This window comes from Acomys minous, assembly GCF_964271855.1.
Source record: "Acomys minous genome assembly, chromosome: 10".
Taxonomy (NCBI): domain Eukaryota; kingdom Metazoa; phylum Chordata; class Mammalia; order Rodentia; family Muridae; genus Acomys; species Acomys minous.
The window spans coordinates 25,140,813-25,164,942 of NC_140491.1; the positions used below are offsets into that span (position 1 = coordinate 25,140,813).

Sequence of the window (24,130 nt, forward strand, 5' to 3'; positions counted from 1 at the left end):
CTAAAAGCAAAATGAAGTTTGGAAAGAGGAAATAGGAGCTCTATGAGCAAACAGTAATCCAGGAGTCCCGTAAGAAGAGGACACGGGCTGTCTATGGTGCATGTTGGCTATCAAGTCCTTAGGGCTGGAGCTGGCTGCAGAGTTAATGGTGGAGATGCTCAAAGTCAGAGCTATAGGAAGAAAGGGTTCAGGGTAGTGTGTTATGGCAATACAGCAGTGGTTCTCAGCCTGTAGGTCATGACCTTTTGGTGGGGTCAAATATTAGATATCCTGCATATCAGATATTTACATTACGATTCGTAACAGTAGGAAAACCGCAGTTATGAAGTAGCAACAAAATAATTTTATGGTTGGGGGGGTCACTACAACATGAGGAACTGTATTAAAGGGTCACAGGATTAGGAAGGTTGAGAGGCAGTGTGAGAAAGGAATGGGGGAGCAAAGAAAGAACATTTAGCACCCCCAGCCACCTCTGTGACTCCTGAGGGCCCTCTTCAGGATCATGTGAAAACTCTGTGCTTTGTCTCCTGTGAGATCGCCACTGACTCAGTGCTTGACCTCAGAGGAGTCTTCTTGGGTGTGTCTTACAAGTTGTCTGCTTCAACTTGGAAGGGGATGTGAAGATCCAGTAGTATCTCACACAGCAGCCACTTCCAAAGTGTGCTCCTAAGCAATGACAGTAGTAAATCCCAGGTCCAGTAACCAACCTTCAAAGTGAGGCAGGAAGAGTCTCATGTGAAGGCCCAGGTTGCAGGCTGGACTGGCAAGGATCTGGGTCAGAGGCCATTCTTTAGGGGGAGCTAGTTGAAAGCTGGGACAAATCTGAATTCCTGTCAGAATTCAGTTCTGTCAGTTCAAGACTTAAATTCCCAAGAAGGAGGCGAAGGTAGTCCAGGTGTCAGTGAAGAATCCCCAGGTTAACCACTGTGTGGCCACTGTAGCTATAGCCACTAGCCACGGGGACTCTTAAAGAACTGCATCTTCAGAGGGAGACAGAGAGGGACAGGTGTGATAGATATTCTTGGTTGTCAATTTGAATTCATCTGGAATTAACTAAAACCTTAAGGGCTGGAATGTGTAAACAGTTTTTTTTTAATTAAATCATTTGAAGTTAGAAGATACACTGTAATCTGGATCTTTGAGGCAGGAAGATGTTGTTTTTAAACAAAATCCCAAATGTTTAATTTTACCAATAAAGACTCGGGAGCCAGATGCTGAGGTGAAAGCCTACTAGCTCAGAGAGTCAGAGAAAGCACCCAGCTGACCTTCCTATTCAGCGAACATCCTGGGAGGAAAGCAGCCCTTTCTCCTTCTCCATGCTGCCTTAAATACCCTTCAACTCAATGTCCCTGCCTGTGTTTTCTTATGTTCACTCCCTGTCAACTGTTTGCTTCCTATGCCTCTTGACCTTTACTTGGCTTTATTTAGCTCTTGTTTACAGAAAGCTTTTGGGTTAAAGCTGTGTACTAGGGCAAGCCAAAGTAATAATCACTTGTTTACAATAAACAGAAAGCTCTTGGGTTAAAGGTGTATGCTAGGGCTGAGCCACACCACAGTAAGAAACAGGTTTTTCCACTTCACAATCTTGGGTTTCCCAGTGCAGTCAAATATTCTGCAACAGGAAGATTCACCTTTAATCTGGGTACTCCTTCTGTTGAAGCCTGCTCTCTCTCTCTCTCTCTCTCTCTCTCCCTCTCCCTCTGTGTGTGTGTGTGTGTATGTGTATGTGAGTGTGCACACACATGCACATGCATGTGTGCACATGTCCACAGGTGCATATGTTGCACATGCATGAGAAGGCTACAGAACAAACTCAGCTATCATTCCTTAGATACCTTCCATCTTGATTTTTGAGAGTCTTTCTCTGGTACCTGTGCTTACCAATTGGGTTGGGGGTGGGGAAAGAAGTGGTAAACCTGTCTCTGAGGTTCCAATGGTGCACCACCCACTTACTTTTGTTTTTTAATTGTCCGGGAGGGGTTTGTTGAGACACCATCTTTCAGTGTGACCCTGGCTGTCCTGGAATTTACAAAGTAGACCAGGCTGGCTTCAGACTAACAGACATTCACCTGCTTCTGCCTCCAAAGTACTGATAATTTTTTTAAACGTGGTTTTTTGGGCACTGAAGTCAAGCCCTTATTCATACAAAGCAAGCATTGAGTGGACTGAACCATCTCCCAGACCCCAACATCATATTGTAAGGGAGCAAGGTCACATCTTTCTGTGGTTTCTAACAAGTTTGGAGAATAGATTGCTCAATATCACAGAATGATGTCAAAATATAAACACAGAAGTACCTGGCTCTAACATTTATGGTATTGTCAATAAACCAAGCAAATTGTTTGAAACTGTCTCAATTTAGTTTATTAATATCCACTTAGCACACTTTAAAAATAATAAACCTAAAAATTCTTCAGATGTTGAAAAGTAAAAAACACATTTCTAAATAACAATGAAACCGGAAACCATTTTAAACTGAACAGTAACCAGTGGAGGCATTCAGAAACTCAGCTCTAGAGTGACAGCAGGGCTCAGAGGAGACTTGTAGTACTAAAATACATGTGTAAGAAAAGAAAACAAAAACTGAATGAAGATATTCAAGAAAGCTAGAAGAAATTTCTGTACTTCTAAAAATAAAGACAAAAGCTCAATTAGAAAAAAATAAGTGAGGAAAGCTAGATGGAGCTTTGAAAATAAAACAAAACAAAACAACACAATTGCTAATTGCTAGCAATACTGATCTAAGAAAAGGATAGAAAACATATATTGCCGATGTTAGCAACAAATATATTTTAACTACCTATAAAAGGCACCAAGAATGAGGAGGGAGAGAAAGGGAGCAGTTAATTAGTTTTGAAACCATCTATAAAAATCACATTTCAGATTCTATTACATTCAGTTTGATACAGTAGCATTTGCTGGTGGATAACACAGGCCACTATCAATTTGGCAGTAAAGGCCTAGAAAAGAAGTGGACTTGGCCAGAACTGTGTTAACTCCAGTCATAACCACAATGCTAAGAATGTGACTTTAGGACAACCAAAAGCCTGTCTAAGCTCCAGGTGAAGTTCCTCATTACATTCATGTTAAAAAAAAAACAAAAACAAACAAAAAACAAAAACCAACCAAAAATAGTAGCCAAACTTATTAGGGATATGTTGAACAGATTAAATAGTAAAGCACCGGATTTGTGAGTGTTTCCCAGAGAGCACCTTCCCCATAGTGACCCCTGACCTCAGGTTTATCATTTGAATATTTGTAGAAAGAGTGCAAAAGCATTTTAAAAAATGAGATTATGCACTTTGATAAACTTGAAGTTTTGTTTTCTTTGTCCACTCTAACAGGGGAGATTTGGTTGACCATTTTTCAATAAAAGTGATGTTACCAGCTGTGCTGAAGATTCAGCTCAATGGTATAAAGGCTTATCTCGGGCTTGATTCTCAGCCTAATTAAAAGAGAAAAAGAGGATGTTAACAATATCTAAACAATATAAAAGCACCACATGAGAAAGTTAAAGTAAAAAAGTCAACATAAAAGTTTAACTCTGCATTATGGACTAATTTCTCTTGATGAGTAGTTCTAGTAAGAATTAAGCTGATAGTGTGATTTTTGTCATCATTTGTCAGGAAGCTCTTCCATCTCTGCTGACGTTGACGTTGTAGTAGAGGCCTCGCTCTGACATCTTCAGCTTTCTACCAGAGTCTTTCATCTTGATGAAAGGCGGATGGTCATGAGACGGCTACAAGGGCTCTACGATCCAAACCATTCAGATAATAGCTCTACATGATGGATGATCAGGATTCTGCACACACTGAACAAACCTGACAGGCCTGTGGTAGAGAAGCAAGAAAGGGAATCAGGGACAGGCTGAGGACTGGCAAGATGGGTCACAGGGTTAAGGGACTCACTGCCATACCCAGTGACCTGAGACTTTGATCCCCCAGAGTTCATGTGGTGGAACAAAGCATTGACTCCGACAAGTCCACTGATGTCCACATAAAAGCTATAGGATGTGCACACATGTGTATATGCATACACATACAGTGAGTAAATAAATATAAACAACAAAAAAATTAAGAGGAAATAGATGGAATGATGCAACTCATCAATAAAAGAACACCCTCCTTGGCAACCAAAAAGAAAAAGAAAAAAAAAAAAAAAAGATCACTGAGCATTCACACAGATGTCTGCATTCAGTGACAACTGAGAAAGGCCTAACTCAGGAGAAAATGACTTGGAAGTGTGCCCTAACTTACTTGCAGTTCACATCTAAGTCCATAGCAATCAATATCAAGGAGGGTGTATGATGGTAACATCTGGAGGTAAAAATAAACATCTGGCTCAAACGTGTCACACGTATGTGACAGCTGACGGTCATAAGATGGCACATGTGGCAGCTGGGACCAGACCCCCCCCACACACAGTTTCTTCATGAGGATTCTGCTTCCCTCAGATCAGAAGCTTCCTGATGAATGTTGGGTGAAAGCATGAGAGCACAGAATTCAGGGACCTGCCTCAAGTGGTCCAGATGCCCCTGTCAGAGGATCATGCCTCCTCGACACGAAGCAAGCTTCAGGTAAGTGTCTAACTGGTAAATGTAAAAGGCTGTCACTTTCATAAGTGTGAGCTGACAGAACCACAGAGTCTATGTCCCTCAACCTTCTCCTAGTGTGTCAGGACTTTTTTTCCATGCAAAGCATCTCTGAATGGCTTAGCCTAGCCAGCTGTCTATAGTTTCCTCTAGAGCTGATCTTTTCTTCTGTTTCTGCATTTAACTGCAGCATGGTGATAGATTTCCCCCCCCCCCAAAGAACAGACAGCTGATTGATGGGGAGTTTTGGCCATCCGGAAATGAGCCGTCCATCTTTTAAGTCTGTTCTCCTGCTTTAGAGATGTGGTAGGTGATGTCAGCTTGGACATGCTTCAGGAAGCCTTTTCTCTCTGCTTTAGTCTTGGTGGAAGTTATTCCTCAGAGGAAAAGCTCCAAAGGAGCTTCTTTGTAGAGGTAGACGTCCCTACCTGATCACTGGCCACCGTCAGTTAAAAAACAGTGAGGGAGTCCCCATTTTTAAAGTTAAAGGTTAAGTCTAAGGACAATATACCTGCCATAGGTTAATGGTTAAAAAAAAAAATTTTTTTTTAAGAATTTACATTGGTTTTGGCTTTAATTTAGGAAAGAAAACCCTTGGTAGATTGCCATGTGGAAATTTACCAAATATTAGGCATTTACATTTGAATCTAACTAAGGAGATTTCACATGTGAATTTATAGGCAGTCACAGGATTTTAAAGCTGGGGAGAAAAGTGTTGGCCAAAGACATTTCTGTTCTGCTGAATCCCAGAAAGACGTAAGACGGGCGGAAGCATGTCCCCTCAGGGATCAGGCAGTTTCTGGACAAGCCACTGCTTAGGGCTGCCAGCGAAGGAGGACCTGGATGGAGGACCAGCAGCCAGCTTTAAGCCATCGGCCAGGGAAACAAGCTAGGTTTGACGGCAGGACACCTGTGAGAGCACCGCCAAGCCCTCTCAGCTCACACAGCTGCTTTGTTCGTGAGCAGCAATTACCTGTAGTTATCCTGGCAGGCAAACGTAATATTCCTTCTGTCCATAATCAACTTCAGCTCATTTATGGAGGAGGCTGAGCATGAGTTACTAGAGAAGGAGGAAAATAGTCAAATAATCAGTTCTTTCAAACACTCTCCGAGTCTCTTACTTCCTCTGCATAACTGCTCCAGGGAAGAGCACTGAATAGCTATCAGAAAAGCAGAAATCCACCTTCTCCGTGCTTCTCAGGCCAGCAAGAGAGAAGGGGTGAAGCAGTCAGGCAGTCACTATCCTTTATGGAGATGGAATTAAGAGACCATATTAGTGCAGGGTAAGCCCCATTTATTCACTGAGCCAGTCTGTTCCCAGTGCATTCTCCTGGCCTTGGATTCCATCTCACACTGATTTATGGACTACCACTCCACTACAAAGTAGTGACGTACCTGGAACCTGCTTCAAAGCTGTGCATCATCCAGACCTGTAGTTTATGAACCTTATTCGGATCCAAATTATAGACTTCCACACTTCCGAAGGTGCTAAAACAGAAGAGATAAATGACGTCATTGACGCCAAGGCAAAGTGCGGGATGCCCATTCATACTGTCACAATCCAGCCAATTGGAAACCATTGAGTAGAGCCTATGTTGTCTACCACCTCTCATCGTTTAACATGGTGTGTGTGTGTGTGTGTGTGTGTGTGTGTGTGTGTGTGTATGTGTGTATGTGTGTGTGTATGTGTGTGTGTGTATGTGTGTGTGTGTGTGTGTATGTGTGTGTGTGTATGTGTGTGTGTATGTGTGTGTGTGTATGTGTGTGTATGTGTGTGTGTATGTGTGTGTGTGTATGTGTGTGTGTATGTGTGTGTGTGTGTATGTGTGTGTGTGTGTATGTGTGTGTGTATGTGTGTGTGTGTGTGTGTGTGTATCAGCATCAAAGTAGAGTTAAAAACTCTTATCTTGAAAATCTGGTAACTAAGAGTCATGTTGAATATATAGTATATATAACCAACCCGTACACACAGGATACAAAGAAAGGAAATGAGTACCTGTTTTTGTAAAATGGCTCAGGGAGCGACCCGTTGAGCATCACGTGGACCACACCACAGGCAGCTTCTGCAAACTGGAAAAAGAAGTCCATCAGCTGGACCATGGCAGCGCACATCTTTAATCCTAGCACTCATGAGGCAGAGGCAGGTGGATCTCTGTGATTTGAGGCCAGCCTGGTCTACAGAAGAAGTTCTGGCACAGCCAAAGCTACACAGAGCAATCCTGAAAAACCAAAACTGAAAAAGGAAAAGGTTCACTATTATCTCCCAGCAATTCCATCGGAAAGAGTACTTAGCAGTAGCTAGAGAGGGAGACTAGCCTCCGAAGTTCTAGCACAAGAGCAGTGAATCTCTCCAATAGTCTCCGCCACTGGAAGAATTTGCTTTGCATGAGTTCTTGATGCAGCCATGGCTGTCTGTAAATGGCACACAGGCATTGGAAGGCTGGAGTGGGAGACAGAGTATCTCCAGAGGTAGGAAATCAACGCACTCACCTGGTGTCTTGCAATGTAGATGCTGCATCTTATTTAGCAGAAGCAAGGTGAGCAACTTAGGGGTAAGGGAAAAGGAACACTCTGGAAAAGGAAACTCAGGTAAGAGCCTGTGTCCCCGAGGTTCTAAAAAGGCACAAAGAGGCAAGGGGGTTGCTTGAATGAATGAACATGGTTGAGCCATGAGTTTTGTTTCTTCACGCAACCAACGTTCAGCTGGAAAATGTGCTGAGCCCTGGAAGAACCACGTGAAAAGGTGCTGTCCAGATTCCTCTGGTGACAAACCCAGACCTGGGACTTCAGTGGCCTTCCACGACACCTGATCACATTACCTAAGGACATTGCATTGCGAGGGTGAGTTGAACATCTTTACCCATCAGTATGAAGAGCTCTGTGAGAAAGGAGAATTTGGCTTCCCATGTGCTTCTAGCACCTTCAGGGCTAGTACAAGACACAGAGTAGGTTTTGCTCAGTAAAACTGTGAGAGGGAAAATGGCAGAAAAAGAAAGTTGCTCTGTACTAGAGATTATAAAAGAGCAATGAAGTGCCATACAGGGGACAGAACCCATGTCTCAAGGAGTAGGAGAATCCACGAGGTGAATTTGTGACTGGAAGGGGCCCCTGTTTTAGGAGAACAGTAGTACTTGTGAGGAAAAATGCAGTGGATATTGAAAAGTCAGTTCATGGAAGGCCATGTGCTTTGCTAGGACTTTGGACATTATTCCACAGGTGACTTGAATACCACTGAAAGATTTGAGGCTGAATCCTGAAATCCAGTTGTGCTTGTGTAACCACAGAGGGAGATGAGCAGAGGGACAGAGCCCTAATCTTACGATTATCATTAAGTACTGAGTCAGGACAGTACTGGGCCGGACACAAGGTAAACATTGGCTAGTTGGCCTCAAGGTCACGAGGTCATCTGGGGATTCAAACCTGTAGAACCGTCCTTAGTGTCAAAGAGAGGGATGGATAAGCCTGTGTGCTTTCATCAAAGAAACTCCGGCAATGATCAAGGTGCAGATGCCACAGTGTCTCAAATCACCACTGAGCTCTTAGTACCAAAGGCTGAGATGGGAGTACAAGAAAGTATTTATATAAAGCATGGCCTGCTGTAGAAGGTTCTAGAGATGACGTGGCTGTAAAACACATCCCAGAGTGATAACACAAATGAAAAACATCCTCTGAAAAAACAAGCAAATGAAAATCAACAGTGTCTTTGTATTTTCAAAACATGCAGGAAGTCTTCAACAAACATTTGTTGAAAGGGTGAGTTTAATTACATAACAAGATAATGGTATTTTATTTAAATGCAGCAATAACTATTTATAATATGTATATACTGACCTTCATTTGATGGAGATGAAATGAGGAGCCTATGATTAGATTGTTTAAGAAAATTGTTCATTAAAATATGTCCCCTAAGAACAAGGCCCTCTGAATCAACTAAGCAAGGCTCATATGAACCCACAGGGTTTACATGGATCAGTACCAGGTCCTCTGTGTATATATTATGGCTTTCAGTTTAGTGTTTTGATGAGACTCCTGAGTGTGTGAACAAGGAGGTCTCTGGTTCTTGTGCCTGTTCTTGGGATGCTTTTCCTTCTGTTGGGTTGCCTTGTCCAGCCTCAATGCGATGGTTTTCACTTCATCTTATTTTATTTTATTTTGAAATGTTTGGTTGTTATCTCTTAGACATCTGTTTGTTTTTTGTTTTTTTTTTGTTTTCTAATGAGAGACAGAAGGGAATGGGTCTGGATGGGAGGGGAGGTAGGGAGGAACTGGAAGGAGTAGAGGGAGCGGAAACTATAATCAAGACATATGGAATAAGGAAAGGATCTATTTTCAATAAAAGGGGGAAATGAAAAAAATAACTAACTGAACTACTTACTGCTACTAAAGAGCGATATCCTCTCACTTCCGGTTAATTCTCCATCTCAGTACACTCCCAAGTCCCCTTAGGGTAGGAATTTAGTTGATAGTAGAAGTTAAAGAAGAGCAAACATGAATTCAGGCAAGTGTTCTACCACTCATCTGATTTCCAGCCCTTAACCTGCCATTCAAAAGACATAACCAGTAGGCAGACAGCATGCAGAACACAGGCTATTGCTCTAAGATGAGACTGGCCTACACTAGGATCTCATCTCTGTTACTTACCAGCCAATGTTCTTAGGTTAGTCTCTTTTAAGACTATTTTATTAGTCCTTAAATACTCTTTTTACTATGAGTTTTTACCATATTCATCACTTGCCCAACTCCTCCCTCATCTTCCTCCCCACCAACCAACATCATATCCTCTTCTTTCCTACCCATCAAGTCCAACTTCTATTGGCTTGATAGTCACGTGTGGCCTGCCCCCAGAGCATGCTTGGCCTACCCTGGCAACACTCACAGAAAACTGACTCTTCTCTCAACAGTTATCAGTTGCCAGGTGTTCCCTTGCTAGTGGAGACTTTGTGCCCACCTCACCTCTTCATGCTGAGAGTTGGTTCAAATGTTGTGCATGCTATCATGACTGCTATGAGCTCATATGTGCAACTACCCCGCTCTGTGCACAGGGCACTGTTGCCTTTACTCATTCACTGCCTCTGTTTCTTACAGTCTCTCTGTCCCTTCTTCTGTATTGACTCCCAAGTTCCATAAGCTAAAAGCTAAAGTCAAGTATAAGGGCTCTGCACCCATGAATGGAATCAGTACTCTTGCACAGGGGCTCTGAGAAGTTCTTTGGGCATCTTTTGTCTTCTAACATGTGTGGACACAGGAGTTTGCCTCTGAGAAGCACAGATCATGTCTCATTAGACATCAGATCTGCTATGACCTTGACCTGGCTGAGGTCCTTTGTAAATTAGACAACCTTAGCTTTTTTTTTTTTTTGATGTTGTTGTTGTTGTTGTTGTTAAAGCAGTGCAAATGGACAGAGATGTATTACTGACAAATCCAAGTCTCCATCTGCCACACTTCCTCACATGTGTGTTTAATTCAAATTTAAAATCAATATGTTTAGACTCCTTTGCCCCTACACCCCATTTTCTTTCTTGATTCTTTTCTTTCTTTTTCCCTGTGGTCTACCTACAAAGAAATTTTTTTCTTGCACAGACACAACTAATGAAAAAAAAAAAAAGAAAATATGCTGACTGAAGATAGATGTAAATGTGGGTGAGACCACTCATGTTTCTCAACCCAGATTCTCCATCTGGGATCAGTGAGCGCCTTCCATGCTTGCTTATACCCTCATTCAGCCACCTGCAATGTGGCCGTGATATTGATGGTTTTTCATATGATTGTTGGGAGGGTAGAGTTTCCTCTTGCAAAAGGCTGGACACATATTAAGTGGTCTATAAGTGCAGATTATTAAGACTGTTCCAGAAATTGAATCAATACCTGGGTCCCAGGACTAAGCCAAGCCTAGCATTCTGGTAGACACTGCCAGTGAATGCTATCTACTCATTAGGTATATGGATTCTTCTCCTGGGTTCCTAAAGCCTTCATAGGTGCTCTGAGGTTGTGTGGGAAAGTCCTGTGGCATGTATCTCTGAGGTTTTGCTTTCAGCAAAGGTTTCCACAACTTCATACCTGAAAGGATCTATGACTTCCCCAAAACTGTCAAAAATCAACCAATCATTGACCAGACAGCATCTTTAGTCAAAACTCTAGAATTTAAATGTTTGGGACTTACCTTTTTGGAAATCACATCCCAGAACACAGACATAGAGTTGTTGGGACAGTTTTCACTCCAATGTGGGCAAGAGTCATAGTTCATGTCTAAAACACATAGTTTATAGAAAATAGTTAAAGTAGGGGGAAAAGCGTATCTTTGGGCTTCATTCTTGGCTGTCGAGTCTCACAGTGGGAGCATTTTCCAACAGCACCTGTGCCAAGACAGAGGCTGGAGGATGGACACATCTCAACTCAATTTAACTAAGTGTCCCCTGAATTCCTTCCAATTCCTTACCTCCCCTTCCAGATCCCAGACGGGAACACTATGATGGGTTTTGACTCACCATTCTGGGAAATGGCGACAAAGTCCACCGTAAAGACACTAGCCCCCATCACCCCCACCCCCACCCCCCGGAGTCCGGGAACACTTAGAGAGAAGGCCTGGCTGTTTCTGGAAGAAGACAATTTCCCCAGACAGTCCTCTGATTCCTGGCAGTTCCCTCTTGTGGAGAATTTCCTTCTCAACCTCCATAAGTTTGAGGGCTCAAATGGTCTCAAGCTTTCCATAGCCAACATAACAAAACAGGCTCAGCCCTTGGTATAGAGTGTGGATACATGTATTCTATGACTCTGTGCTCAAGGTTATCTGAGGTTATATATATGTATATATACTTTTACAATATATGTATATATAAAAACATTTTCTGGGGGTCAGGTTCTGTAGACAGAGGGTTAAATCAGGCGAGAGTCCTGCCTCATGTGGCATGTAATGCAATGAAGTCAAATCATCACAGAAAGAGTAACTTGGGGTGTGCAATATAACCAGAAAAAGAAATCAGGTTGAAATTAGCTTTGAAGAAGAATCATTGTCTTCAGACAGACTCTAAAGAGAAGGGCACCTTATGCCGATGGTGTGTGCAGAAGCAAAGAGCCGTGTTGAGCTTTGATCAGAAAAGGGAACGGAGGAGGAAATGGTGGAAGATGAGACATCTCAGACACAGGCCAGGCCAGACCAGGAATTTGGACCACTAGCCTAAGGGCAATAGAGAAACTGTTAGGTTTTAGAGAGAGATAGGCAGAATCACATTTTCACTGTAAGAAAAACTATGCAGTGTCAGATGGAGACTGACCTAGAGGAGGGATCAGTAAAACATTATAGCATTCCCAGCAGGAAGGAGAGGGTGTTAGTGTGCTGGACTAAGGCATCACCTTAAGATGCCCATGTTAAATTTCTCACATATAATAATCTTTTTTTATATCTCACATATAATGTCTTTTTATATCCAAACATTACACTGTACACCTCAAAACATTTTTTAAAACGTGACTGAGAGTTATGTTCAAGAACACATAATGTAGAATGAAATAATTTATAAAGGTTATGGGGGAGGGGGGTCATTCTTTGCCCCCCCCCCAAAGAAAAAGAGGAAGAGAAAGAGGAAATGGAAAGGGAAGCGGGAGAATAGGAAAGTGGGAGATATGGGGAAAAGTGAGTACACAAAGGAGGTAGCGAGGGAGAATGAGGGAGAAACTGGGTTTGGGGGTGTCTTACCTCAGCAGCACTGTAAAGTAGCACTGTGCTTTGACACACTGGCATCACCAATGATCACAATAAACTTAATTCTCTACTGCGCTGTGTTGAGTTGATGGCCCCTCTAAGGGGAGCTGGGACCACGAGGGCGTCCGCCCTTCATGAATGGATTAATGACTTTCTCAGGAGATTGGGTTGTTTTCCTCTAGACTGCATTAGATCTAATGGGACTGGATTGGCTATCACAAAACTGAGCTTCCTTGGCTGTCCTGCTTCCCCCCTTCTTACCTCCACATGTACACCCACTCTTCAGAGGTCAAGAACAACCCAAAACCCTGAAGGTGATGTTTCAAGACGACAGTAGTTGCTGTTTTGTAAGAGCCTGACCTGTCATCGAGGGCACTGATGGCATTAGGGTACGTGCCTATTGACCTTTCAAGTTCCCTTGCCCAGCTCGAAGCTCCAATCCCATTCACCCTGAACCATCCATCCCTGATGGTTCAGATCCTTACCAGAAGTACTGGGGTCTCCACACCATGTGAGGTCATCAGCAATGTAGCCCAGCAGCGTGTCCTCCAGGGTGAACATCTTCCCCTGGGCCCTGGTATACTGATGGGCCAGGTCTTTAGATTTGCTCCAAAAGAGACTCTGAGAAAGAATAAACACACATTTCAGTAGGTCGAAAAATAAATATAAGAGCTGGAGATGTGGGTCAACAGGAGAGTGAGTGCTAACACATGCCAGGCTCTGGGTTCCATCCCCAGCACTATAGTAAACAAAAATAAACAAACTGCCTTTTGTATATAAAAGAAAGTAGAAACTATCAGAGAAGATCGCTCGTACTGAAGATAGGTATGTCAGCTTGGTTATTTCTACCATCTACCTGCTCTTTCCAGAGTACTGCACTCGGTACTCTGGCAGAGGAGCCACAGAAACCTCCAGCTCACTAACAGTGGCATGAAAGGGAATAGTTATGAGTGGGTTTGAAGGCTACACTTAGTTTCAGACACATGAAGTTTCCTCAAGCCCAGTCTCTGGAAGAGCTGTTTTCTTGTGTGTTCAAAGGATCAGACACCAGGCTTCTTTGACTCCAAGCCTTGACCTACTTACGTTTCAGCTGCTCGTGTTTTAAAGAGTAAGGTGGTTTCTTTTCACTGAAACTCACCAAGCCTGAGCTTCCCTGCTGGGGAAATGAGGACTCAGATACTGGTTTGCCTGCTCCATGGGATGGTTCTGAAGAGCTAAGTTGTAAAGAACAAAATCACTCTTCAAACGAAGCAACTTGGCCTTGTGTAATCAGGCACTCATTTGCTACTATCAGAAGCCAGGGCAAAGTCCCACAATTACACTAAGTGTGCTTTACTTTTGTTTGTGTGGGATGGGGTTCATGATTGAGTCTCTTTCTTCTCTGTCCCCATCTCTCTACCTTCCTTCCCCACATGTTCTAAACCATGATGAAACACTAGTTCTCCAAAGCCCACTTCTACCAATACAATCTCACCAACCATACCAAATGATGCCAATGTCAAAGGCTTCTGTCTCTCCACCTCCTAACTTTGGTCCTGGGACCTCTGCCCTCTGGCTTCTAGTCTAAATTTGAAAAGGAGTAAGATGCCCTCATTACCGTATTACATGGTATAGTCTGAGTGACCAGTTTCACTAGTGGCTCATAGTCTTCTCTTGTGATGTTGCAAGGATTCTTGGAAACAAATGCTCTTTTGAAGGTACTCAGTATCTTCTTGCAGTCTTGATCTCTACAAAATGAAACATGGAAAAGAGATTTTTACAAATACTATTGAAGAGTCTGGAGAGATGGTTCACCGGTGAAGGGTGTGCCCGCAGGGTGGCTCACAACTGTGTGTTCAGTTCCAGAGGACCTAATGCCTTCATGTGGCCTCTATAGACACTGCACACACATGGTGGATGAACATACATACAGGCAAAACAACTCTACATATCAAATAAAAAGTAATCTTAGGGACTGAAGAGATGGCTCTGCAGTTAAAAGCACTGGCTGCTCTTCCAGAGAACCTGGGTTCAATTCCTAGCACCCACACAGCAGCTCACAACTGTCTACAACTCCACTTCTGGGGGATCTGACACCTCACACAGATACACATGCAGGCAAAACACCAATGCACATAAAATACAAGTGAGTACATTAAAAATTAAAAAAAAAGAAAGACATTTTAAAAAATCTTTTAAAAATATTTTATTTATTTATTCATATTACATCTCAATTGTTAGCCCATCCCTTGTATCCTCCCATTCCTCCCTCCCTCTCATTTTCCCCTTACTCCCCTCCCCTATGTCTGTGACTGAGGGGAACCTCCTCCCCCTGTATATGCTCATAGGGTATCAACTCTCTTCTTGGTAGGCTGCTATCCTTCCTCTGAGTGCCACCAGGCCTCCCCATCCAGGGGACGTGGTCAAAAATGGGGCACCAGAGTTCGTGTGAAAGTCAGTCCCCACTCCTTACTTAAAGAAGCGCTCAGCATCATTAGTCATCAGAGAAATGCAAATCAAAATTTTAAAAATCTTTATAAAATATTTTTGGAGCATAGATAGCAACAACAAGTACCCTTCTGGGAATCGTATACTCAGTGGCAGTCAGTCCTAGACAGCATCCTGTCTGATGTGTACAACATTCCTATGACATGGAAATCATCTGAGGTTGAGGCTTGGTGAGATTAAAGTGACCCAAGTGCCCAATAATATTAAGAAGAAGACAGGAAGAAAACCAGTGTTTTCTTTTTCATTCTATATCTTGTATAAAAGCACTTAAGGTTTCTTAGAGCCTTCATAAAAGGCAAGTTTTCAAAATAGCTGGTAGAGAGGATGGAATGTTCCCAACACAGAGATGTCATGAATATGTGAGGTGACAGAGTTGCCAATCACTCTAATCTGATTATATACATTGTATACAGGGACTTAAATACCACATTGTGGCCATAAATATGTCCAATTACTATGTGTCGATTTACACTTTAAATAAGTAGTATCGTTGCAGTTGGACTTGTCACTGTACAGCAGGGATCAGCAGGCCGTGCATTCACACCACCCCAGCAGCTCTGCCCCTGGGTATGTTTGAGAATCAATAGATACAAACAAAAATGTAAAAGGTTCAATAGAGTTTCTTTTCAAGGTCTAGACAGAATAGTTTAAGTTCATCACCTTTGAAAACTATGCCAGGAAATCATTAGTGACCTCTCTTTGCATTCCCTTTACATACATAAAAAGAAAAAGTTATGACATCATGTACTTTACTGTCAATCGAAATTTATGGGGCACCATCACAGGCAATTTTCAAAATAGACATTTGGCAGAGCCTTTACTTTCAGGGTTTAATGTTTTAATTCCAGTAATTAATGCAGTGGCCTTCTCAAGAACTCTCTGTTCTAAGCTCCAACTGTCATAAAAAGCTCCTCTGCTTTTTTTCTTTGTAGCTTCTGCAGGACTTCAGGCAGAATAAGATGGAGAGCTAGAACAGTTTTCTACTTCAAAAAGGGCCTGGTAGGAAAAAGAAGCCATCCAGGGCTGAGAACCTACCACACATCAGACTTTTTCATCAACAGACTTTTATTTAAGCACCAAAACTCACATCCCTCATAAATTATTTTTATGTTTCTCTTGGATCTTAGGTTCTAGTTCAAGAAGTAGTAAAGATTCAAGAAATCCCAGGGTAGAACTTGAGGCGGGTCCTCGGTCAGTAGCGGAGACGGGAGCATTGCTGTTGACCCTGACTTGGCAGAAGTTGGTTCTATGTGGACAAGTTTGTGATTCGAAAAGAAAAACAAAAACATCATCTTGCATACATTAAATACTGGTTGGTTTGGTTTTTTAATCTCTCATTTAAAAATTTTTTTTTCACTTGTAGCAAAATAAACATAATGCTAGGATTCAAGTTTTAGGGACAAGCTCCTACAGTAACACACTTTGAAATTGTCCTTTTACAACTAAAAACTTTTTTTTTCTTTATAGAAAGTTGATCGTGCCCAGAGGTGTTACTGGCTGCCATCTTTATGAGTCAATCTGGGCACGCCCCAAAACGCTCCTGCCTACCACTGCTATCCTGCAAACGTATGCTTCACAGTCTTGAGCTGAGCATGCCCTTAAAAACTGTGCTCCAGCTTTTCTTCTTGAGCCTGCTGTTTGCAGTGAGTCTTTCTGCAGTCTTATCTCTCATTTCTCAGCTAAGCTTGCCTTTAGTTTGCACTCTTCTAGATGCAAACTTCACTTTGGTTATAATAACAAAATGTATGAGTGTCTTGAATGACAGACACATAACACTATTGTAGTAACAGTACTGGGTCGTTTTGGTTTGGTTTTGTAGTACGGGGAATTAAACTCACAGTATCATGAGTGCTGGGCAAATGCTCTACCACCTTCTAGTTCCATCTTGACTGTTTTTAACTGTACAGATAAGTACAGCCATGATGTTTTGCAAACCATTAGCATTAACACCCCACCCTTCCTCTGCCCATTCCCTGGCTACCACAATCCTTTCTGTTTCCTTCATTTTGACTATGCTAGGTATCTCACAAAACTGGAACCTTCACACGTGGTTCATTTTGCTTCGCATGATGTTCTCAGGATATTTATGCCATATCACTTCTTAACTAGAGTTACTACTGCTGTGATGAGGTTATCCCACGAACAAAGCAGCTTATAAAAAGAAAGCTTTTAGTTGGGGACTTGCTTAGAGTTTCAGAGGGTGAGTCCATGACCACCGTGGCAGGGAGGGCGGTGTCAGGTGGGCAGGCATGGTGCTGGAGCAGTAGCTAAGAAGTTACATCCTTATCTGCAAGCAGCAGGCAGAAAGAAACAGAGCAAGAGCAGGTTCTGGCATGGGCTTTTGAAACCTTGAAGCCCACTCCCACTGGCACATCTCCAATAGGGCAACATTTCCTATATTCCTAAATAATTCAACTGAGAATCAAGCATTCAAATATTTGAGTCTATGGGGATTGTTCCCATTCAAACCACCACATAGTATTATTAAATTTCCTTCCCTTTGAAGGCTAAGTAATATTCCACTGTAAAATGACCTCAGTTTGTCTGCTCATCACTCGATGGACATACAGATTGTTTCTTCTATACATTATTTTGATCCACATTTCCTGGGAGACTGCCGTAAGTCCCACAGGATATCCAGGATGCTGTCAAGATAAACATTTTTGTCCTTGGGGCACTTGAACATAGAAAAGAAAAACAGTACACAGTATTGGAATAAATATCTTTGGTCCTGACCTGAATGTTGTCTCTCACTACTGGGTCTTTTTTCCATCATCCATCATCTTTTTACATCCGTTATCCAGTTAAGGACTGTGTAATCGGGTAATACTGAGCACAGGTGTCCCTTCCTCATCCTGAAGCCCAAGGATGTGAAATCTGTGGTAAGGAAGGAGGCCTGCAGACCCATTGCAACGAACTTTTTCACCAACTTTAAAATAAGTCCTTGTTAAGAAGTGCACAAACCACACAGGGATGCCAGGACCAGACTTTGCCAGGCAGGTCAAGGAGATTGACAATGAAAAAAAATCTCAGAAATGAAAAGCAGATGGCTTGCCACACTTAGCTCCCTGGGCTCCCTTCTCTTCCTCAGATACACTCTTTTTAGACCAGAATAGAAGGAAGGTCATATGGATCTTTGAGTTGCTGGAAGAAAGTGGATTTTCATTGTTTCAGAGTTCTTGACTTTGTGCTATTTTTCTGGGAGTTATACCTCACTGGTGATATACTCAAGGGCATCCTACTAAGGGCCGGAAGAAATAAGGTTGTGTTCTGGCTGCTAGGGTCATTCCTGCTCCCCAGCAGCTAGATGATAAGGAGATTGGTCCAGTTCCCTTGTTTCTTTCTTTCACTTGGGAACACCCATCCCCAGAGTGAGACAACTGGCAGCAGGTTGGTTGCCTCAGTTCAGTCTCCCCTGGACCAGAAATGTACAGGTTGTTTGCGGAGGAGATGTTGGGGAATGAAGGAGTAAAGGCTCTGACTTCAGAGAGCTCAAACAACATGACCTCATACCTAAACCACACCTTAAGTTTCTTCAGTTCCACACAACACCAACATCAGATAAAGCAATGGTGGATTATTTTCTCTCTTTGGTCTTTTGAGACAGGCTTTCTCTGTGTAGTCTTGTCTCTCATGTGCTTGCTTTGTAGACCAGGCTGGCCTCGAACTCACAAGGATCCACCTGCCTCTGCAATGGTAGATTTTTAATTTGAATACAGACAAAAAGAAATCACAAACGTGAAGTGATTGCTGCATCTTAACTTGTACAAACCTTGGCCTTTGTCATGTTTCCAGCCCGGTAGAGAGAATTTTATCAAGATTTCGTATCAGAGAATCAGACTCATCCTGTTGACCCTCTGACATTGTACAGGTAAATCCAGCCTCCTTGAATCTTTCCTGAAACTCTTAAAGCCATGCCAAAGCCCCCAAGTTCCCTGGAAACCACACCCTGCCCCAGGAATCCCTGCTGAGTGCTTTTCTTCTTACGGAGAACAACAAACCCCACCCACACAACTATAGACTGCTCCCAGTGGTCCTGGGTTAAGGTCTGGAGTAGTGGTTCTCAGCCTTCCTAATGCTTTATGTAGACGCCCCCACCATAAAATTATTTTGTTACTACTTAATAATTGTAAGTCTGCTATTGTTATGAATGGTAATGTAAACACCTGATGCAGGATATCTGAAATACAACCCCTGTGAAAGGGTCATTTGACCCCCAAAGGGATCTCCACCCACAACCCCAGGTTGTTGGTTGATTCCAGGTGGCCAAAGATGGAAAGTGGCAATAAAGGAAAAGAGTGACAGTCGTGACTATGCCATATGTTCTCTGTGATCTAAAATGCTGCCCGACATGCCAGTGACTCACGCTTACATCAAAATCTCACACCAGCCAGTGAGAAGGACTCCATGTCTCTTACTTAGAAGAGACCAGAGCTCAGAGCAGCTTAGCTCCTATCTGAGGTCAGTTAGCCAGTGCCAGAACCGGCTTGCAGGCCAGGTCTTGCTCTTTTTGCTAGACAATGCTGCCCCCCACAGGAAAATCAAAGGTATGCACCTACATTTCAAATAGAGTGGCCTCTAGAAGAAAAGAAAATAACGGTTCCTAGGTCATAGGAAACATTCAAGATTAGAACTGGACAGTCATTTCTAGATTCTAAAATAGCATGAGCAGGTTAGAAAAGGTAAAAGAAAAGTCTTGTGCTGAGGGGAAAATATATATACATATATTTATATATATACCCATATACATACATGTATATATATTTGATTGCTAAACCTACTTGTTATTGTTGCAATTTATTTTTCTCTCATATATTACATCCTGACCACACTTTCCCTTTCCTCCTATCCTTCTAGTTCCTCCTCCATGCCTCTTCCACTCACCCACTCCCTCCTCCTTCATCCCTGCAGGCCTCCCAGGGATATCAACCAAGCATGACATGCATATCATGTTGCAATACGACTAGGCACCTCCCCTCATATTAAGGCCAGGCAAGACAACCACGTAAGAGGAAAAGGGTCCCAAAAGTAGACAAAAGAGTCAGAGACAGCCCCTGCTCCCACTGCTAGGAGTCCCACAAGAAGACCAGGCTACACAACCAGAACTCTACTCAGAGGGCCTAGGTCAGACCTAGGCCAGCTCCTGATTGTTGATTCAGTCTCTGTGAGCTCCTATGGGCCCAGATTAGTAGATTCTTTAGGGTTTCTTGTGGTGTCCTTTACCTCCTCTGGTTCCTACAACCTTCCTTTCCCACAGAATTTCCTGAGCTCTGCCTAATGTTTGGCTATGGATCTCTGTATCTATTTCCATCAGCTGTTGGATGAAGCCTCTTTGATGACAGTTATGCTAGGCTCCTGTCTATTGAGTATTGTAGAATATCTGGCTTTTCTTCTGGTCATGTTTGGTTCTATCGTAGGCGTCTGAGCCATCCAGCCTCTGGTTCCTAACCCTCTAAGCAGCGCAGGAATGGGCTCTCTCTTGTGACATAGGTCTCATTGGTTGGCTACTCCCCCAATTTCTCCAGCACCTTTACTCCAGCACATCTCGTAGGCAGGACACTTGTATGTCGAAAGTTCTGAGGCTGGATTGGTGTCTCAATTCCTCTACTGGAAGTTTTGACTGGTTCGAGATGGTTGGCTCAGGTTCCATAGCCTCATTACTGGGAGTCTTAGCTAGGGTTTACCATTCTAGATTCCTGGGAGTTTCCATTGCATTAGATTTCTACCTTACCTCCCAAATGCCCCCCCCCCCATTTCAGTTGTCTCTCCCAGTACTCTCTCCCTCCATCTTCCCTTGACCCGATTCTTCCAGTCCCCATCTCTACCAACCCCCAATCCACCCACAATATCTATTCTATTTCCCCTTTCCAGGAAGACTCATATGTCCCCTCATGTGGCCTCCTTGTTACATAGCCTCTCTGGGTCTGCAGATTGTAGCATGATTATTCTTTACTTTGCAGCTATGTATTCACTTCGCTTATAAGTGAATACATACTGCGTTTGTCTTTCTGGGCCTTTAAACCCGGTTTTTATATAGAAAAGCCTGCACTGGGTATCAGAACACTTCTGTCACTACTGTAAATATATACCACACTCATAATAACTACATTTCTACCTTTGTAGTGTGCCATTCCTGTGGGAGGCTTTCACACTCTAAAACCCCTTCCTTCCGCTTGGTTCTTGGGGGTGGGTTAGGGATGCACATTCTTTGAACTTTGCAGCTAGTTGATCCTCCAGGTCTTTGCACAAAGAAAACAAGCAAGCCCACGGACTCTTGAATCTGAGGCCACTGCAGCCTGTATCTAAAGTAAAGACTGCCACCTTGTGGGAGAACCCAGTGATCGCTGAGACGTGTGGAAGCAACGAGGATTTTCTAAACAGGCTCTTGAAATGAGAAAACTCTTGAGGTTGAGGGTGTTTCTAGAAACGGCAAAAATCACAAATCTGGAAAATGCTTAGTTGAAATCTGCAGTGTGCTAGGTGCGGAGGGTAAACTGGAAAACCGGACAAAGCCTATGAAAGTCATCGAGCATGCCAGAAAGTTACAAGTTCTGTGTGAAAATAGGGAGAAATGAGTAGGAGTGTTGGGGGAGGGGTAGTGTTCAATGTTATAGATGGTGGGGACATTGGGTGACATTGAGCAAAGAACTGAAAGGAGACAAAGCCTCAGAGCACTAACATCCACAGGAATAACGCTCTGGGTAAAAGGCCCTAGTATCTGCTGCGTTCAAAGAAACCATTTGGCTGGAGCAAAGCAAACAAGAAGGAACTGATGGAAACAGGAAGAAAGGCAAACTTGACCTTTGCCGGGGAATTCTATCTGTGGTGGAGTTAGAAGAAAATTTGTGCACAGGAAGTAGGAGATATCATTTAAATTCAAAAAGAGACTCCGCCCTCTTTGCAGGCTGTAGTCTGGAAGAAAGTTCGGGTGCAAGCAGGTAGATCAGTGCTCCTGACTTTGCACTGTGGTCAAGATGGGAAAATGTGCATGGCAGTGCACATCTTTAATTCCAGCACTTGGGAGGCAGAGGCAAGCTGATCTCTGAGTCCAAGGCCTGGTCTACAGAGGAATTTCCAGGCAGCCAGGGCTACAAAAAGAAACTGTCTTAAAAAACAAAAATCAAAGAAAAAGAAAAGAAAAAAAAATAAGATGGGGAAAAAGTGATAGATTCTGAGCTCACTGTGGATTTCATGTGGACCAAGTATATGGGTTAGACAAATTATACAGTCAGTAACTAGAAGGCTCGAGGCTGAGACACTGGAAGGATGGGGACACCTGGAAGAGAGATTCCAGCAGAAGTTGCCTCCACCATGGGTTTGGCTGGGAATAGTTGGGGCTTGAGATGCCTATAAGACATCCAAAGGAAGTCATAGAATAGAAAACTGGGCTTGTGACAGGGACAAAGAAGAGATGGTGATGAACTCAATAGGACTGAGCTTCAAGGCTCATCAACATGAAGACGCTGGAAAATGAGACACGGATATCATCAAAAAGCAGAATGAAGGGTTGCGACAAAGGCCCAGTGAACACAATATGTGCGGCTCGGGGGAGTGCTCCAGAGTAACAGAGCCCCTGATATGCCAAGGAAGAAGAAGAAGAAGAAGAAGAAGAAGAAGAAGAAGAAGAAGAAGAAGAAGAAGAAGAAGAAGAAGAAGAAGAAGAAGAAGAAGGAGACTGACCCAAGACCATTTGAAGTATTGGTCAGGAAGTTGTGCCAAGAACTGCATGGTTTCTACATGTGATGGCAGGGGTAGAGAGCATCTATTTTTCTCCCATTAATGTCAAATATATTATTTTGAGAATGTATACTCTACTTCACTTAAGTAGAGTATAGATATGTCATGAGGAAAGCAGTGGGTCCAAGCCCATCTTCCACATCCTCATGTTCCCTGCCCATTCCAAAGCTTAGTACATTTTCTCTTAGGATACTAGCCAAGCTTCCTTACCAGTTTGCTTGGAAATTTTCCTGAAAGTGTACATCAGAATGAAGCATCAAAATGTTTAGCTTAGCAATCCTGTGACAGCCGTTTGTAATCTCTTCAAATTCCTGTATTCTCCAAAACCTATTCCCAATGTCACACATGCATATTTATAGAATATACCTATTCTTACTACATCAGTACAGTATAACTTTACCTGTTCTATGTGGAAGAGACTCCATCCTGAGAAAGGAGACCATAAACAACGCTTTTCCCTTTTTTCTCCTTCCTCTTGTTTTTTGAGGCAGGATCTCATGTAGCCCAGGCTAGCCTTGAATTCATCAGGTAGCTGAGGATGATCTTGAACTTCTGATTCTCCTGCCTCAACCTCCCACATGCTGGGATTATACCACATCAAGTTTTATGAGGTGCTAAAGATGAAACTCAGGGCTCAGTGCATATTAGAAAGTAGTCTGCCAGCAGAGTTACATCCCAGAGCATAGCCTTGCTCTTCCTATAGCACCACCTTAGGAATGAGCTTTTGGCAGGAGATAGGCAATGTCTTCTGTGATTAGGATCCTAATGACTTTATCACTTTTTTCTGGGCCCTGCCTCCTAAAGGCTTTCCCACCTCTTACATCATGATGCTGAGGGCTAAGCTTTGAGCACAAGCAAGGCCTTGGGCAATGTACTCAAATTATATCTATCCCTTCTAAAACATTATTATTCAAAACTATAGCCATACTTTTGAAACTATTTTCAGCACCATATATATTTAGAGCAGTTTTGTGGTTTCACAAAAAGTTAAACACTCATCTGCCATTTGGGCCAGCTCTTTATTTCTGCATAGTTGCCCCCTCCCCCAGGAGATGAAAGACTAGAAAGAAAGAGCCTGGCTCTTACTGAGATGCTAAGCTGACCCTAGGGTCACTTCACTTCTGGATACACACATACATACATACATATATACCTACATACATACACACATACATACATACATACATACATACATACATACACACATACATACATACATACATATATGTACATATGTGTATACACACACACACACACACACATATATATATATATGTATATACACACATACACACCTTACCCCAGTATCTCTGAATGTATACTTATTTGGAAATAAGACCTTTGCAGAATACACACACACACACACACACACACACACACACACACACACGTATATGCAAGCTGAGTACATTTAGTGTGGCTTGAGATGAAATTATTTCATGGCTGATCACTTTGTGCTGGATAATCAGTTAAAGAGCTCACTCAAGGGAGAGGGGAATTCACCCAAAGAGACCATCAATTGGAGGGGGGTGTTACCACAGGGTTGGAAGGAGGCAAGGAAAGAAAGAAAGTGATGCAATTATATTTAAATTTTTAAAAACTTTAATACAAATTTA

At 42.7% G+C, this 24,130-nt stretch overlaps 1 protein-coding gene across 1 annotated transcript in view; it reads right to left on the bottom strand.

The window, feature by feature from the left end:
- Nucleotides 1–2,338: 2,338 nt before the first annotated feature.
- The window catches only part of CD38 (CD38 molecule), a 39,010-nt gene continuing 17,218 nt past the window's right edge, over nt 2,339–24,130 (bottom strand). Inside the window, exons 2-8 of the mRNA XM_084798511.1 lie at nt 13,888–14,017; nt 12,776–12,911; nt 10,752–10,837; nt 6,588–6,661; nt 5,987–6,079; nt 5,565–5,651; nt 2,339–3,830 (exon numbers count right to left, since the gene is read on the bottom strand). Of these exons, the coding sequence (XP_084654637.1) occupies nt 3,767–3,830; nt 5,565–5,651; nt 5,987–6,079; nt 6,588–6,661; nt 10,752–10,837; nt 12,776–12,911; nt 13,888–14,017 (670 nt within the window). The 3' untranslated portion in view covers nt 2,339–3,766. The remainder of the gene's footprint in view (nt 3,831–5,564; nt 5,652–5,986; nt 6,080–6,587; nt 6,662–10,751; nt 10,838–12,775; nt 12,912–13,887; nt 14,018–24,130) is intronic.